At 51.6% G+C, this 17,916-nt stretch overlaps 1 protein-coding gene across 4 annotated transcripts in view; it reads right to left on the minus strand.

Moving 5' to 3' along the window:
* GPATCH2 (G-patch domain containing 2) overlaps positions 1 to 17,916 on the minus strand; it is a 291,695-nt gene that overhangs the window by 218,929 nt on the left and 54,850 nt on the right. For all 4 annotated transcript variants that reach the window (XM_063919113.1, XM_063919114.1, XM_063919116.1 and 1 more), the window contains exons 3-5: positions 13,442 to 13,503; positions 10,693 to 10,875; positions 2,934 to 3,013 (exon numbers count right to left, since the gene is read on the minus strand). In XM_063919113.1, the coding sequence (XP_063775183.1) occupies positions 2,934 to 3,013; positions 10,693 to 10,875; positions 13,442 to 13,503 (325 nt within the window). The remainder of the gene's footprint in view (positions 1 to 2,933; positions 3,014 to 10,692; positions 10,876 to 13,441; positions 13,504 to 17,916) is intronic.

Raw genomic sequence — 17,916 nt, forward strand, 5'->3', positions numbered from 1 at the left:
TCCCTATACATATATAGCGCTCTGGTGTGTGCTGGCAAACTCTCCCTCTGTCTCCCCAAGGGGCTAAGTGGGGTCCTGTCCTCTATCAGAGCATTCCCTGTGTGTGTGCTGGGTGTCGGTACGTGTGTGTCGACATGTATGAGGAGGAAAATGATGTGGAGGCGGAGCAATTGCCTATAATGGTGATGTCACCCCCTAGGGAGTCGACACCTGAATGGATGGCCGTAATTAAGGAATTACGTGACAGTGTCGGCACGTTACAAAAAACTGTTGACGACATGAGACAGCCGGCAGCTCAGTTAGTGCCTGTCCAGGCGTCTCAAACACCGTCAGGGGCTATAAAACGCCCGTTACCTCAGTGGGTCGACACGGACCCAGACACTGACTCCAGTGTCGACGGTGAAGAAACAAACGTATTTTCCAGTAGGCCCACACGTTACATGATCACGGCAATGAAGGAGGTTTTGCACATCTCTGATACTGCAAGTACCACGAAAAGGGGTATTATGTGGGGTGTGAAAAAACTACCCGTAGTTTTTCCTGAATCAGAGCAATTGAATGAAGTGTGTGATGAAGCGTGGGTTACCCCCGACAAAAAACTGCTAATTTCTAAAAAATTATTGGCACTATATCCCTTCCCACCAGAGGTTAGGGCTCGTTGGGAAACACCCCCTAGGGTAGATAAGGCGCTCACACGCTTATCAAAACAAGTGGCGTTACCGTCTCCTGTCACATGTGGAGCCTCCCTGGGGATCACGAATCAACATCCAGCCGCACTGACTGGATGTTGATTCGTGATCCCCAGGGAGGCTCCACTGAGCAAGGTGCCACTATTTGGATAGTTATCCAGGATATTTCTATTGTGTGAAGTTAAAATACATTGGAGTGACTGCGAATCCACCTTCAGTGCTGTATTGTTGCTATCTTGTTGAGTTACATTTACTCTAGTTGTGACTATTTCAATATAAAATTATATGCAAGGCTTGTCTTGAGAAAGGCTCCACTTATAGAGCCGAAACGTCGACTTAATAAAGCCAATTGTGTGACCAAATAAAGCCTATTATGGATTAAGAAGTTTCATGTGATGATGTTCAAAGGAGAGTGCCCCCCAGGAAACTGGAACTACTACTACTATATATATATATATATATATATATATATATATATATATATATAGGAAAACACTGAGACATGTTCTAAATGAACAGAAAGACGATCATTTAGGAAGTCATAACTCGGAAATAAGCAATCGGACGTTATCCAGCAACAGAGATGCAGAGGTTAGAAGATTACAACCAACATCTTGTTCATTGCTCCTGACAAAACCATCTGCAGAACAGTTTTTATAAACCTTCCCCCTATATGTACAATGGGAGTAAAGCACACCTGATCTGCGTCACACTAAAGGGCTCTACACACTAAGCGATAACACTAAGATATGAACCATCTCATTCATTAGTGTGTAGGCACCAACGATGAACGATGAGCGGCCCCACGGTCGTGATGGGTTGCTTTTACATGCATGCCAATATGGACAATCTCGTCCATATTAGCATGCAGGGCTATGGGGACAAGTGACCGGGGGGAAGGGGTGTGAAGAAACTTCACTCCTCCCCCCGCCAAAGGGTCCCCGTCGGCCGTATAGGCCGTCGGGCACCTCAGCGGCACATTGCGCTGTGTGTAGGGCCCAATACACAATACCAGTTATTTACCTGCAGTTTCCATGTTTCTGCTTTAGCTTGACAACTTTGGGCACGTTATATCACACTGATAAGATTAAGGAAAATGTAATGTAATATTGGTCCAAAGATAAACTGAAGGTGCCCAATGTTATTGCTCCAACTGTACTTCTAATACAGTGTACACATTTCCTGATATACTCTGTGCTGCTGGGGAACCCCTATATATCTCAGTCTGTGGCTTCCTGCTGCCTCCATTCCCCTCCTCACATCATGTCACTGTCCCTGTCACATGCAGCCCTGTCCTCACTGACACATCACTCATCTCCTGATATACTCTGTGCTGCTGGGGTCCCTGCTCCCGCCACTATATAACTCTCAGTCTGTGGCTTCCTGCTGCCTCCATTCTCCTCCTCACATCATGTCACTGCCCCTGTCACATGCAGCCCTGTCCTCACTGACACATCACTCATCTCCTGATATACTCTGTGCTGCTGGGGATCCTGCTCCTCCCACTATATAACTCTCAGTCTGTGGCTTCCTGCTGCCTCCATTCCCCTCCTCACATCATGTCACTGCCCCTGTCACATGCAGCCCTGTCCTCACTATCACTCATCTCCTGATATACTCTGTGCTGCTGAGGACCCTGCTCCTCCACTATATAACTCTGTCTGTGGCTTCCTGCTGCTTCCATTCCCCTCCTCACATCATGTCACTGCCTCTGTCACATGCAGCCCTGTCCTCACTGACCATCATACAAGAAACATTGCATTCCACAACATCCATGTGCTCATACCTGGGGTCTTCTCTGCACCCACTTCATAGGTGAAATGCACTGGCTGAGCTAGAGAGTTAGACTGCGGACACAAAGGGGATCCTAGCAAAATCACACACACCTTAACAAGACTGTAATACATTGCATTACATTACAATTGCTTCCTGGCTATCTCAGATAGGTCCATGGACTATCCGTAGCATCTATCCCAGCAGACACCAGGCCTAGTGCACGCTGCGGAGACACCCAGCATGGGTTAGTAACGTTGCAGCAGACACCAGGCCTAGTGCACGCTGCGGAGACACCCAGCATGGGTTAGTAACGTTGCAGCAGACACCAGGCCTAGTGCACGCTGCGGAGACACCCAGCATGGGTTAGTAACGTTGCAGCAGACACCAGGCCTAGTGCACGCTGCGGAGACACCCAGCACGGGTTAGTAACGATGCAGCAGACGCTACACACAGATCAGGGATACATACCAGAGGACTCGGGTTTAATGACGATTTCCGCAGGCTTCTTGCTTGCAGGGCTTGTAGATGACTCAGTCTCGCCTGGAAACCTACACACAGAAAAATGATGTCAGCATACTGTACACGTGTAATCTGCATGTTCATGTTTAGTTAAAGAGACAATTTACAAGATATCTGTATTATTAAATCAAACGGTACAATAAGCAGGAGTTATAGTAGCTATCATGAAGAATGGACACGTCACGGACAGGAGAGCAGGAGCAGGGTAGTACAGGGCTGACGTCACGCACAGGAGAGCAGGGTAGTACAGGGCTGACGTCACACACAGGAGAGCAGGAGCAGGGTAGTACAGGGCTGACGTCACATACAGGAGAGCAGGAGCAGTGTAGTACAGGGCTGACGTCACACATGAGAGCAGGAGCAGGGTAGTACAGGGCTGACGTCACACACAGGAGAGCAGGAGCAGGGTAGTACAGGGCTGACGTCACACAGGAGAGCAGGAGCAGGGTAGTACAGGGCTGACGTCACACACAGGAGAGCAGGAGCAGGGTAGTACAGGGCTGACGTCACGCACAGGAGAGCAGGAGCAGGGTAGTACAGGGCTGACGTCACGCAGAAGAGAGCAGGAGCAGGGTAGTACAGGGCTGACGTCACACACAGGAGAGCAGGAGCAGGGTAGTACAGGGCTGACGTCACACACAGGAGAGCAGGAGCAGGGTAGTACAGGGCTGACGTCACACACAGGAGAGCAGGAGCAGGGTAGTACAGGGCTGACGTCACGCAGAAGAGAGCAGGAGCAGGGTAGTACAGGGCTGACGTCACACACAGGAGAGCAGGAGCAGGGTAGTACAGGGCTGACGTCACACACAGGAGAGCAGGAGCAGGGTAGTACAGAGCTGACGTCACACACAGGAGAGCAGGAGCAGTGTAGTACAGAGCTGACGTCACACACAGGAGAGCAGGAGCAGTGTAGTACAGGGCTGACGTCACGCACAGGAGAGCAGGAGCAGGGTAGTACAGGGCTGACGTCACACACAGGAGAGCAGGAGCAGGGTAGTACAGGGCTGACGTCACACACAGGAGAGCAGGAGCAGTGTAGTACAGGGCTGACGTCACACACAGGAGAGCAGGAGCAGTGTAGTACAGGGCTGACGTCACACACAGGAGAGCAGGAGCAGGGTAGTACAGGGCTGACGTCACGCACAGGAGAGCAGGAGCAGGGTAGTACAGGGCTGACGTCACATACAGGAGAGCAGGAGCAGTGTAGTACAGGGCTGAGGTCACACACAGGAGAGCAGGAGCAGGGTAGTACAGGGCTGACGTCACACACAGGAGAGCAGGAGCAGGGTAGTACAGGGCTGACGTCACGCACAGGAGAGCAGGAGCAGGGTAGTACAGGGCTGACGTCACGCACAGGAGAGCAGGAGCAGGGTAGTACAGGGCTGACGTCACACACAGGAGAGCAGGAGCAGGGTAGTACAGGGCTGACGTCACACACAGGAGAGCAGGAGCAGGGTAGTACAGGGCTGACGTCACGCACAGGAGAGCAGGAGCAGGGTAGTACAGGGATGACGTCACACACAGGAGAGCAGGAGCAGGGTAGTACAGGGCTGACGTCACACACAGGAGAGCAGGAGCAGGGTAGTACAGGGCTGACGTCACACACAGGAGAGCAGGAGCAGTGTAGTACAGGGCTGACGTCACACACAGGAGAGCAGGAGCAGTGTAGTACAGGGCTGACGTCACACACAGGAGAGCAGGAGCAGTGTAGTACAGGGCTGACGTCACACACAGGAGAGCAGGAGCAGTGTAGTACAGGGCTGACGTCACACACAGGAGAGCAGGAGCAGGGTAGTACGGGGCTGACGTCACACACAGGAGAGCAGGAGCAGGGAAGTACAGGGCTGACGTCACGCACAGGAGAGCAGGAGCAGGGTAGTACAGGGCTGACGTCACACACAGGAGAGCAGGAGCAGGGTAGTACAGGGCTGACGTCACACACAGGAGAGCAGGAGCAGGGTAGTACAGGGCTGACGTCACACACAGGAGAGCAGGAGCAGTGTAGTACAGGGCTGACGTCACACACAGGAGAGCAGGAGCAGGGTAGTACAGGGCTGACGTCACACACAGGAGAGCAGGAGCAGGGTAGTACAGGGCTGACGTCACACACAGGAGAGCAGGAGCAGGGTAGTACAGGGCTGACGTCACACACAGGAGAGCAGGAGCAGGGTAGTACAGGGCTGACGTCACACACAGGAAAGCAGGAGCAGGGTAGTACAGGGCTGACGTCACACACAGGAGAGCAGGAGCAGGGTAGTACAGGGCTGACGTCACACACAGGAGAGCAGGAGCAGGGTAGTACAGGGATGACGTCACGCAGAGGAGAGCAGGAGCAGGGTAGTACAGGGCTGACGTCACACACAGGAGAGCAGGAGCAGGGTAGTACAGGGCTGACGTCACACACAGGAGAGCAGGAGCAGGGTAGTACAGGGCTGACGTCACACACAGGAGAGCAGGAGCAGGGTAGTACAGGGCTGACGTCACGCAGAGGAGAGCAGGAGCAGGTTAGTACAGGGCTGACGTCACGCAGAGGAGAGCAGGAGCAGGGTAGTACAGGGCTGACGTCACACACAGGAGAGCAGGAGCAGGGTAGTACAGGGCTGACGTCACGCACAGGAGAGCAGGAGCAGGGTAGTACAGGGCTGACGTCACGCACTGGAGAGCAGGAGCAGGGTAGTACAGGGCTGACGTCACGCAGAGGAGAGCAGGAGCAGGGTAGTACAGGGCTGACGTCACACACAGGAGAGCAGGAGCAGGGTAGTACAGGGCTGACGTCACACACAGGAGAGCAGGAGCAGGGTAGTACAGGGCTGACGTCACGCACAGGAGAGCAGGAGCAGTGTAGTACAGGGCTGACGTCACACACAGGAGAGCAGGAGCAGGGTAGTACAGGGCTGACGTCACGCACAGGAGAGCAGGAGCAGTGTAGTACAGGGCTGACGTCACACACAGGAGAGCAGGAGCAGTGTAGTACAGGGCTGACGTCACACACAGGAGAGCAGGAGCAGGGTAGTACAGGGCTGAAGTCACACACAGGAGAGCAGGAGCAGGGTAGTACAGGGCTGAAGTCACACATAGGAGAGCAGGAGCAGGGTAGTACAGGGCTGACGTCACACACAGGAGAGCAGGAGCAGGGTAGTACAGGGCTGACGTCACGCACAGGAGAGCAGGAGCAGGGTAGTACAGGGCTGACGTCACACACAGGAGAGCAGGAGCAGTGTAGTACAGGGCTGACGTCACACACAGGAGAGCAGGAGCAGTGTAGTACAGGGCTGACGTCACACACAGGAGAGCAGGAGCAGGGTAGTACGGGGCTGACGTCACACACAGGAGAGCAGGAGCAGGGAAGTACAGGGCTGACGTCACGCACAGGAGAGCAGGAGCAGGGTAGTACAGGGCTGACGTCACGCACAGGAGAGCAGGAGCAGGGTAGTACAGGGCTGACGTCACACACAGGAGAGCAGGAGCAGGGTAGTACAGGGCTGACGTCACACACAGGAGAGCAGGAGCAGGGTAGTACAGGGCTGACGTCACACACAGGAGAGCAGGAGCAGTGTAGTACAGGGCTGACGTCACACACAGGAGAGCAGGAGCAGGGTAGTACAGGGCTGACGTCACACACAGGAGAGCAGGAGCAGGGTAGTACAGGGCTGACGTCACACACAGGAGAGCAGGAGCAGGGTAGTACAGGGCTGACGTCACACACAGGAGAGCAGGAGCAGGGTAGTACAGGGCTGACGTCACGCACAGGAGAGCAGGAGCAGGGTAGTACAGGGCTGACGTCACACACAGGAGAGCAGGAGCAGGGTAGTACAGGGCTGACGTCACACACAGGAGAGCAGGAGCAGGGTAATACAGGGCTGACGTCACACACAGGAGAGCAGGAGCAGTGTAGTACAGGGCTGACGTCACACACAGGAGAGCAGGAGCAGGGTAGTACAGGGCTGACGTCACACACAGGAGAGCAGGAGCAGGGTAGTACAGGGCTGACGTCACATACAGGAGAGCAGGAGCAGGGTAGTACGGGGCTGACGTCACACACAGGAGAGCAGGAGCAGGGTAGTACAGGGCTGACGTCACATACAGGAGAGCAGGAGCAGGGTAGTACAGGGCTGACGTCACGCAGAGGAGAGCAGGAGCAGGGTAGTACAGGGCTGACGTCACGCAGAGGAGAGCAGGAGCAGGGTAGTACAGGGCTGACGTCACACACAGGAGAGCAGGAGCAGGGTAGTACAGGGCTGATGTCACACACAGGAGAGCAGGAGCAGGGTAGTACAGGGCTGACGTCACGCACAGGAGAGCAGGAGCAGTGTAGTACAGGGCTGACGTCACGCACAGGAGAGCAGGAGCAGGGTAGTACAGGGCTGACGTCACGCAGAGGAGAGCAGGAGCAGTGTAGTACAGGGCTGACGTCACACACAGGAGAGCAGGAGCAGGGTAGTACAGGGCTGACGTCACATACAGGAGAGCAGGAGCAGGGTAGTACAGGGCTGACGTCACACACAGGAGAGCAGGAGCAGGGTAGTACAGGGCTGACGTCACGCACAGGAGAGCAGGAGCAGGGTAGTACAGGGATGACGTCACGCAGAGGAGAGCAGGAGCAGGGTAGTACAGGGATGACGTCACACACAGGAGAGCAGGAGCAGGGTAGTACAGGGCTGACGTCACATACAGGAGAGCAGGAGCAGGGTAGTACAGGGCTGACGTCACGCAGAGGAGAGCAGGAGCAGGGTAGTACAGGGCTGACGTCACACACAGGAGAGCAGGAGCAGGGTAGTACAGGGCTGACGTCACGCACAGGAGAGCAGGAGCAGGGTAGTACAGGGATGACGTCACGCAGAGGAGAGCAGGAGCAGGGTAGTACAGGGATGACGTCACACACAGGAGAGCAGGAGCAGGGTAGTACAGGGCTGACGTCACATACAGGAGAGCAGGAGCAGGGTAGTACAGGGCTGACGTCACGCAGAGGAGAGCAGGAGCAGGGTAGTACAGGGATGACGTCACACACAGGAGAGCAGGAGCAGGGTAGTACAGGGCTGACGTCACACACAGGAGAGCAGGAGCAGGGTAGTACAGGGCTGACGTCACACACAGGAGAGCAGGAGCAGGGTAGTACAGGGCTGACGTCACACACAGGAGAGCAGGAGCAGGGTAGTACAGGGCTGACGTCACACACAGGAGAGCAGGAGCAGGGTAGTACAGGGCTGACGTCACACACAGGAGAGCAGGAGCAGGGTAGTACAGGGCTGACGTCACACACAGGAGAGCAGGGTAGTACAGGGCTGACGTCACACACAGGAGAGCAGGAGCAGGGTAGTACAGGGCTGACGTCACGCACAGGAGAGCAGGAGCAGTGTAGTACAGGGCTGACGTCACACACAGGAGAGCAGGAGCAGGGTAGTACAGGGCTGACGTCACACACAGGAGAGCAGGAGCAGTGTAGTACAGGGCTGACGTCACACACAGGAGAGCAGGAGCAGGGTAGTACAGGGCTGAGGTCACACACAGGAGAGCAGGAGCAGGGTAGTACAGGGCTGACGTCACACACAGGAGAGCAGGAGCAGGGTAGTACAGGGTCCCGGTTGTAGCAATTCAGAAAATACAACAGGAAAGTATCCAGCCTGACGGCGCTGAACTCTGCAGCAATATACAGGAAGCTGCAGGCACTCCCGCTGTATGGGATGAATGTACACTGCTCAAAACAATAAAGGGAACACTAAGATAACACATCCTAGATATGAATGAATGAAATATTCTTATTAAATACTTTGTTCTTTACATAGTTGAATGTGCTGACAACAAAATCACACAAATTATCAATGGAAATCAAATTTATTAACCCATGGAGGTCTGGATTTGGAGTCACCCTCAAAATTAAAGTGGAAAAACACACTACAGGCTGATCCAACTTTGATGTAATGTCCTTAAAACAAGTCAAAATGAGGCTCAGTAGTGTGTGTGGCCTCCACGTGCCTGTATGACCTACCTACAACACCTGGGCATGCTCCTGATGGTGGCGGATGGTCTCCTGAGGGATCTCCTCCCAGACCTGGACTAAAGCATCCGCCAACTCCTGGACAGTCTGTGGTGCAACGTAGCGTTGGTGGATGGAGCGAGACATGATGTCCCTGATGTGCTCAATTGGATTCAGGTCTGGGGAACGGGCGGGCCAGTCCATAGCATCAATGCCTTCATCTTGAAAGAACTGCTGGCACACTCCAGCCACATGAGGTCTAGCATTGTCTTGCATTAGGAGGAACCCAGGGCCAACCGCACCAGCATATGGTCTCACAAGGGGTCTGAGGATCTCATCTCGGTACCTAATGTCAGTCAGGCTACCTCTGGCAAGCACATGGAGGGCTGTGCGGCCCCCCAAAGAAATGCCACCCCACACCATTACTGACCCACTGCCAAACCGGTCATGTTGGAGGATGTTGCAGGCAGCAGAACGTTCTCCTTGGCATCTCCACACTCTATCACATCTGTCACATGTGTAAAGTGAGAACCTGCTTTCATCTGTGAAGAGCACAGGGCGCCAGTGGCGAATTTGCCAATCTTGGTGTTCTCTGGCAAATGCCAAACGTCCTGCACGGTGTTGGGCTGTAAGCACAACCCCCACCTGTGGACGTCGGGCCCTCATACCACCCTCATGGAGTCTGTTTCTGATCATTTGAGTAGACACATGCACATTTGTGGCTTGCTGGAGGTCATTTTGCAGGGCTCTGGCAGTGCTCCTCCTGTTCCTCCTTGCACAAAGGCGGTGGTAGCGGTCCTGCTGCTGGGTTGTTGCCCTCCTACGGCCTCCTCCACTTCTCCTGATGTACTGGCCTGTCTCGTGGTAGCGCCTCCATGCTCTGGACACTACGCTGACAGACACAGCAAACCTTCTTGCCACAGCTTGCATTGATGTGCCATCCTGGATGAGCTGCACTACCTGAGCCACTTGTGTGGGTTGTAGGGAGGTCATACAGGCACGTGGAGGCCACACACACTACTGAGCCTCATTTTGACTTGTTTTAAGGACATTACATCAAAGTTGGATCAGCCTGTAGTGTGTTTTTCCACTTTAATTTTGAGGGTGACTCCAAATCCAGACCTTCATGGGTTAATAAATTTGATTTCCATTGATAATTTTTGTGTGATTTTGTTGTCAGCACATTCAACTATGTAAAGAACAAAGTATTTAATAAGAATATTTCATTCATTCAGATCTAGGATGTGTTATTTTAGTGTTCCCTTTATTTTTTTGAGCAGAGTATATACATTGCTCTTATTGTCTGTGTGTCACGTCTGATAAACTAAATCCTAACTTATGGGACCCCCATGCTCACCAATACCACATTATGTGACAGGCAGATGTTTCAGGTTACAGAAGAGAGACATACTTTATATTTTTCATGGTTTGATCTACTCTCTAGCAGAGTGTATCTACCAGTATGTGGCAGACATCAGCCATTATACGCTTGCTGGGGCAGATATGTTCTCTTGCTGGGGCAGATATGTTCTCTTGCTGGGCAGCAGAGAGTGCAGAGGACATACATTGGGCATACAGTGTGTGATGCAGTGTGTAATGCAGTGTGTGATGCAGTGTGTGATGCAGTGTGTGATGCAGTGTGTAATGCAGTGTGTAATGCAGTGTGTGATGCAGTGTGTGATGCAGTGTGTAATGCAGTGTGTAATGCAGTGTGTAATGCAGCCGTGCACGGACCTCTCTGTGCGCAGTGGGACATCAGGGGAAAGGAGCCGGTCAGGATACTCTCAAACACGGGATCAGGGAGCTCCCTCTCCAGGTCAGCGGAGTCTTGCTGCTCCCACCACGGGATTACCCCGGTCATGCCGCACGCTCCCCCGGACTCACTCTCATAGAACCAGTCACTCTGCTCGTCGTCACCTGGGGAGAGAACACAGCCCGGTAGGTAAGTGGAACATACATGTACAATGTATCATACACATGTAGATGTCTCCCCCACACACCTATTACATATAAACCTGGCTATTACTACAACGTATTCTCTATATCTGTGGTTACTGTACTGTAGGGGTATGCCACCTACGGCTCTCCGGCTGGCTGGCACCACAAAGCCCAGCATGCTCAGAAAGCTTTAGTTTGCCTAAGCCTGCTAACGAGATACAACAAGCTTTATTATACGGTTATATTGTATTCACCACAGCAACAGCCTGCCCAATCATGTATCAGCAGCAGGCAAGGGGTTACAGCTGGAGCAGAATGTATTGCACTCCTAGTCACGGTGCCTCATTTTCTGCATTCAACAGTCAATCTATGGCCATGTTATTCTGTTGCAGTCTTTCTTCTAGTTCTGTCTAATAGCGCTCAGTCCCCAGTGTCTCCTGTAGTCTCTATTGTTAGCTGGGATGTCTGTGTGCCATAAACACATCACAATACTGGGTTGGGGTGAGAGAAGGGGGTGAGTGCTTATAGCTGGAAGTCATGTGACGTAGGGGATGTAATACACATTTACACAGGTGACTTCATCAGTACTCAGATCCTGGGGACCCCACATTACATTTAGGCAGGGGCAATTACTATGCAATATACACGAATTAATGGACTGAGGGGCAGATGTAACCTGGAGACGGCATAAGGAAGTGATAAACCAGTGATAAGTACAAGGCGATAAACGCTCCAGCCAATCAGCTCCTAACTGTTAATTTACATATTGGCCAGTGTGTTTATCACCTTCCACTTATCACTGGTTTATCACTTCCTTATGTCTTCTCCAGGTTAATACATCTGCCCCTGAGTGACCTCTGTGATATCTAGTCTTTAAGATTACCAACAAGGGAACTGTATATGTAGGTTATTTGGGCCACATGCAGGTTCCCCACCCCTGGTTTTTGGTTTAGCAATTCAGTGTAAATTACATGCAGTATGAATTTCATAACTGTGATTAAAGGGAAGGCGTCTTTGGTGTGAGGGATAGGCAGTCTATAGATATAGGAGATCGTCATGTAGCTACTCCCCCAATAGAAGCTCCAGATGGGTGGTTACAGGTATCAGTTATAACACCATGTCATAGCAGTGAGGTTATTTACAAACCACCAACTGGACTTGCTAGCACATCTTCACTGACGCCCGCCGAAACAGCACTGTACTCGGGAGTAAGCGTTGTCGCGACTCGGCGGAGCGACTCTTTCTAAGATGCGTATAAGACGCTTTTTAGAAAGATCACTCAAAGAATAAGACTATAAAAATAAATGAAAGAAAAAGCTTATGGCTGCAAAAAAAATCAGCAGCCCTAGACCACGGTCCGGCTCCTGCCGCACCAACCAAAAACTGAATTGCCTGAGCCAGGAATATAGGAGATGGGCCTGTTTCATTCTGGGAGGCCGAAAGCTTTGATCGTTGGTGCCATTCCGCTGACGCTACCTCATATCCCAATGTAGATCCTGTGGATATTACTGTGGACCTTTCAGGAGAAATAACCCACAAAAGAACTTAAATTCCACGTAAAGGACACATGTTCCTCCATGCAAGTGTGGTGTAAGGACAGTTTCATTGTCTTACATCCCCTGCTCTCAGGTATAGGTCCCTGTATGTGCTGCCTACATACATCTATATCATAGATAAGACCTGGATAAATGTAAAGGCCAGTATTAGGAATGTGAGGGTTCCACGCGATGAGGTCACCGTGACGTGGTAGGTGGCCATGCTAAGAACCTCAATTTTACTCCATGTTGAATTGTACATTTTATGATAATTTTTTCAGTGTTCTTAGTGCTCAGAGTGTTCACATATTGTTTTCTTGCGAGGCACTACAAGCCTCAGCACCACTTATGTTTAAAATTAGGGTGTGCAGTCCAGATATATAATGTGACACGAGCCCGGGATCCGGGATAGACCTGATGAGAAACATGACAGCTTGCAGCAAACATATCCCGGTGCGTTTGACCGCTGGATAACTATTCTGTACAGGAATTATTGGGGTAGATGTATTAACCTGGAGATGACATAAGGAAGTGATAAACCAGTGACAAGTGGAAGGTGATAAACGCACCAGCCAATCAGCTCCAATATGTAAATGAACAGTTAGGAGCTGATTGGCTGGTGTGTTTATCACCTTGGACTTATCACTGGTGTATCACTTCCTTATGCCTTCTCCAGGTTAATACATCTGCCCCATTATTCTATATAATATCCAGCCTTGCATTAACATCTGTATGAAAATGCTCGGACCAAACGCTAGAGCGGCACATGGCGCAGCAGCGGCGGTAATTACAGTCTCTGGCAGATAATCAGACGTACCGTTACATTAGGTAAACAATGATTTGCTGCAATAAGAATCATTAGAAAGTCTACTATTATCGCATTACACCGCTGTCATAGTGCAGTATTTGGGCTTCTCTGACAGTATTAATTAGAAGGCGGAAGATGTTTCACTAATTAGCACGTTTCAATTAGACTTAAATCGGCAAGCGGAGTATAAATGTTTCAGTACCTTGGCGTCCCTCATCGTTGGTAAACAATCCCGCGTCGCTGCTGCTAATACTGCTGGATTCGCTGGAAGAGGCACAAAACACAAGAAGATTAATACGGGAAAAGTAGACGATATTCACTCTCTTTTACATATCAAATGGAAGAACGAGAGAGAAATGAAATGTGTTTGCAATCATGCTGCAAATGGCGCGGCTTTATGAAGGAGCAAGCGTATTATTTTTGGCACATAAAACCCAGAGAACCTAATGGGACACTGACAGGGAGCCAGATGCGCCTGCACAGAGGTGCTGACACAATTGATGGATTTTATTATCCACCATTCAGTCTGATCCCAGAACACAACGGCTGCAGGAGGGAGCAATCTCCACCAGAAGCCGTCGCCGGCCTCGCTCCTGCATATCAAACAGCGGGCCCCGAAGAAAGAGGTGATTATTAGCAAGGCCTGAAAGTAGTCAGCAGCCTAAACCAGAGAGTACAGCAAGTGCACGAGGTTACCGGGGCGTCGTTAGCAGCCATCCTAATCTGGTACCCTGTGCACTTACAGACTGCGCATTTCCGTCTGAGGTTCTCTCTCACAGCGTTCCACAACAGAATGTCAGGACCGTTCCCCTATATGCGCTAAAAGGACTTTGCTGCAATTACTGTTTTTGCATCTGTGCATAAAGAATGGGCGACTTAATGATATATGGGTCACTGTAGTAAAAGTGGTGGCAGCCATCAGTACACAGCCACTGCCTACATGTAAATGATGACGCCACGGTAATGCCGTTAATATTAGTCCCCTCCCATCGCATCACCAGCACATACTACAATTATTTCATTGATTGTTTGAAAACAGTATGAGAGTAGCCTACGCCGAAATTGTTTTTTTTTGTTTTTTTGGGTGGGGTTGGGGAGGTGGTGGTGGGGTGGGGGGGGTCTCAAAGTCTGCATCAGAGGAGAAAGAGAAGCTTCCCAAAAAACTACTTATATCACCAAGAATTAAAAGTAACTATCCAACGCTGACCAGGGACCAGTGAGCATTTGTAAATCTTCATGTAGGGATGTGAAATCCCAGACCATGTAATATGCTGATGTCACAATCTTCTCGCGCAATAAACGCGCTGTGAATATGATCATTTTTCAGGTTTAAAATTTATATTTATTGCTTAACTGATGATGAACTGTCCTGGAGTTTTGCAATGCCCCTATTGTAGACTGTACAAATGCTTGTTTTTTTAAATCCAAGAAAGACAAATCAAAGCGCGAGCCACGGTACCCCAACCACACAAAGCAAGGCGCTAGCCACGGTACCCCAACCACACAAAGCAAGGCGCCAGCCACGGTACCCCAACCACACAAAGCAAGGCACTGGCCACGGTACCCCAACCACACAAAGCAAGGCGCCAGCCACGGTATCCCAACCACACAAAGCAAGGTGCCAGCCACGGTATCCCAACCACACAAAGCAAGGTGCCAGCCACGGTATCCCAACCACACAAAGCAAGGCGCTAGCCACGGTACCCCAACCACACAAAGCAAGGCGCTAGCCACGGTACCCCAACCACACAAAGCAAGGCGCCAGCCACGGTACCCCAACCACACAAAGCAAGGCGCCGGCCACGGTACCCCAACCACACAAAGCAAGGCACTGGCCACGGTACCCCAACCACACAAAGCAAGGCGCCAGCCACGGTATCCCAACCACACAAAGCAAGGCGCTAGCCACGGTACCCCAACCACACAAAGCAAGGCACTAGCCACGGTACCCCAACCACACAAAGCAAGGCGCCAGCCATGGTACCCCAACCACACAAAGCAAGGCGCCAGCCACGGTATCCCAACCACACAAAGCAAGGTGCCAGCCACGGTATCCCAACCACACAAAGCAAGGCGCTAGCCACGGTACCCCAACCACACAAAGAGCAAGGCGCCAGCCACGGTATCCCAACCACACAAAGAGCAAGGCGCCAGCCACGGTATCCCAACCACACAAAGCAAGGCGCCAGCCACGGTATCCCAACCACACAAAGCAAGGCGCCAGCCACGGTATCCCAACCACACAAAGCAAGGCGCTAGCCACGGTACCCCAACCACACAAAGCAAAGCGCTAGCCACGGTACCCCAACCACACAAAGCAAAAGCGCTAGTCGCAGTACCCCAACCACACACAGCAAAGAGCTAGCCACAGTACCCCAACCACACACAGCAAAGAGCTAGCCACAGTACCCCAACCACACAAAGCAAGGCACTAGCCACGGTACCCCAACCACACAAAGCAAGGCGCTAGCCACGGTACCCCAACCACACAAAGCAAGGCGCTAGCCACGGTACCCCAACCACACAAAGCAAGGCGCTAGCCACGGTACCCCAACCACACAAAGCAAGGCGCCAGCCGCGGTACCCCAACCACTCACAGCAAGACAGTAGCAGGTAACAGAGATGACAATCGTTAGAAGCCACACACACACACACACCACACACTCACGACAAGAGAGGGTGTCAGCGGCTAATGCCATACCAACCCAAAGAAGCCAAGTGCATCAGGGTGGGCACCTTGTGGAGCCCAGTGTACCTTGCAGTAAGAGATTTAACAACAGTAAGTTCTTACCATAAATCTTGTTTTCTGCTGCGGGGTACACTGGGATCCACAAGGAATAACATCGGGATGTCCTAAAGCAGTTCCTCATGGGAGGGGACGCACTGTAGCGGGCACAAGAACCCGGCGTCCAAAGGAAGCATCCTGGGAGGCGGAAGTATCAAAGGCATAGAACCTTATGAACGTGTTCACTGAGGACCACGTAGCCGCCTTGCACAATTGTTTAAGAGTCGCACCACGGCGGGACGCCCAAGAAGGTTCAACAGACCGAGTAGAATGGGCTTTGATGGTAGCAGAAGCTGGAAGACCAGCCTGTACATAAGCATGTGCAATCACCATTCTAATCCATCTGGCCAATGTCTGCTTGTTAGCAGGCCAGCAACGTTTGTGAAATCCAAACAGTACAAAGAGAGAATCAGACTTCCTAATGGAGGCAGTTCTCTTCACATAGATACGGAGAGCCCGTACCACATCCAAAGACCGCTCTTTGGAGGACAACTCAGGAGTACTAAAGTCCGGAACTACAATCTCCTGGTTAAGGCGGAAGGAAGACACCACCTTAGGCAAATAACCAGGGCACGTTCTAAGAACTGCCCGGTCCCGGTGAAAAATCAGATAGGGGGACTTACAGGATAAGGCACTTAAGTCCGAGACCTTTCTAGCAGAGGCAATAACCAGCAAAAACAAGACCTTAAGGGAAAGCCACTTAAGGTCTGCAGACGCAAGAGGTTCAAACGGATACTCTTGCAAGGCCTCCAGAACCACTGACATATCCCAAGGGGCCACTGGTGGTACATAAGGAGGTTAAGTCCGTAACACCCCCTGAGTGAAAGTATGAACATCAGGCAGGGTAGCAATCTTTCTCTGAAACCATACCAACAAGGCAGAAATGTGAACCTTGAGGGATGCCAGACGAAGGTCTAAGTCCAGGCCCTGTTGTAGGAAGGCCAATAGTTTGGCCGTACTAAACTCGTAAACGTCATGGTTATTAGACGCGCACCAAGCAAAGTAAGAATTCCAGAACCTATGGTAAATCCGAGCAGAAGCTGGCTTACGGGCCTTCAACATAGTTTAAATGACCGCCTCAGAAAAACCCTTGGCCCTCAGGACAGAAGCTTCAAGAGCCACGCCGTCAAAGCCAGACGGGCCAAATCCTGGTAAACAAAAAGGCCCTGAACGAGGAGGTCTGGATGTTGTGGAAGTAGAAGGGGAAGATCTAACGAGATGCCCTGTAGATCTGAGAACAAGTGCCGACTGGGCCGCGCCGGAGCGATCAGAAGCAGGAGTCATCCTTCCTGTTTGAACTTCCTTATTACTCTGGGCAGGAGTGACACCAGAGGGAACACATATGGCAGCTGAAAGCTCCATGGGATTGCCAGTGCGTCTACGAATGCCGCTTGAGGATCCCTTGTCCTTGCTCCAAAGACCGGTACCTTGTGATTGTGTCGAGACGCCATCAAGTCTACATCTGGAAGGCCCCACTTGTCCACAAGGAGTTGAAATACATCTGGATGGAGGCTCCACTCTCCAGCGTGTACGTTCTGACGACTGAGAAAGTCCGCTTCCCAGTTGAGGATCCCCGAAATGAACACTGCCGATATGGCTGGTAGATGGCGATCCGCCCATTGAAGAATCCTTGATACTTCCCTCATTGCCATGCGGCTTCGAGTGCCGCTCTGATGATTTATGTACGCCACCGTGGTGGCATTGTCCGATTGTACTTGAACAGGTCTGTTAAGTATCAAATGCTGGGCCAGATTCAGTGCATTGAACACTGCCTGCAGTTCCAGAATGTTTATCGGGAGGAGAGACTCCTCCTTGGTCCACCGGCCCTGAAGGGAGTGTTGCTCCAACACTGCGCCCCAACCCCTCAGACTGGCATACGTCGTCAGAAGGAC

Source organism: Pseudophryne corroboree, chromosome 4 (genome assembly GCF_028390025.1).
Source record: "Pseudophryne corroboree isolate aPseCor3 chromosome 4, aPseCor3.hap2, whole genome shotgun sequence".
NCBI lineage: Eukaryota > Metazoa > Chordata > Amphibia > Anura > Myobatrachidae > Pseudophryne > Pseudophryne corroboree.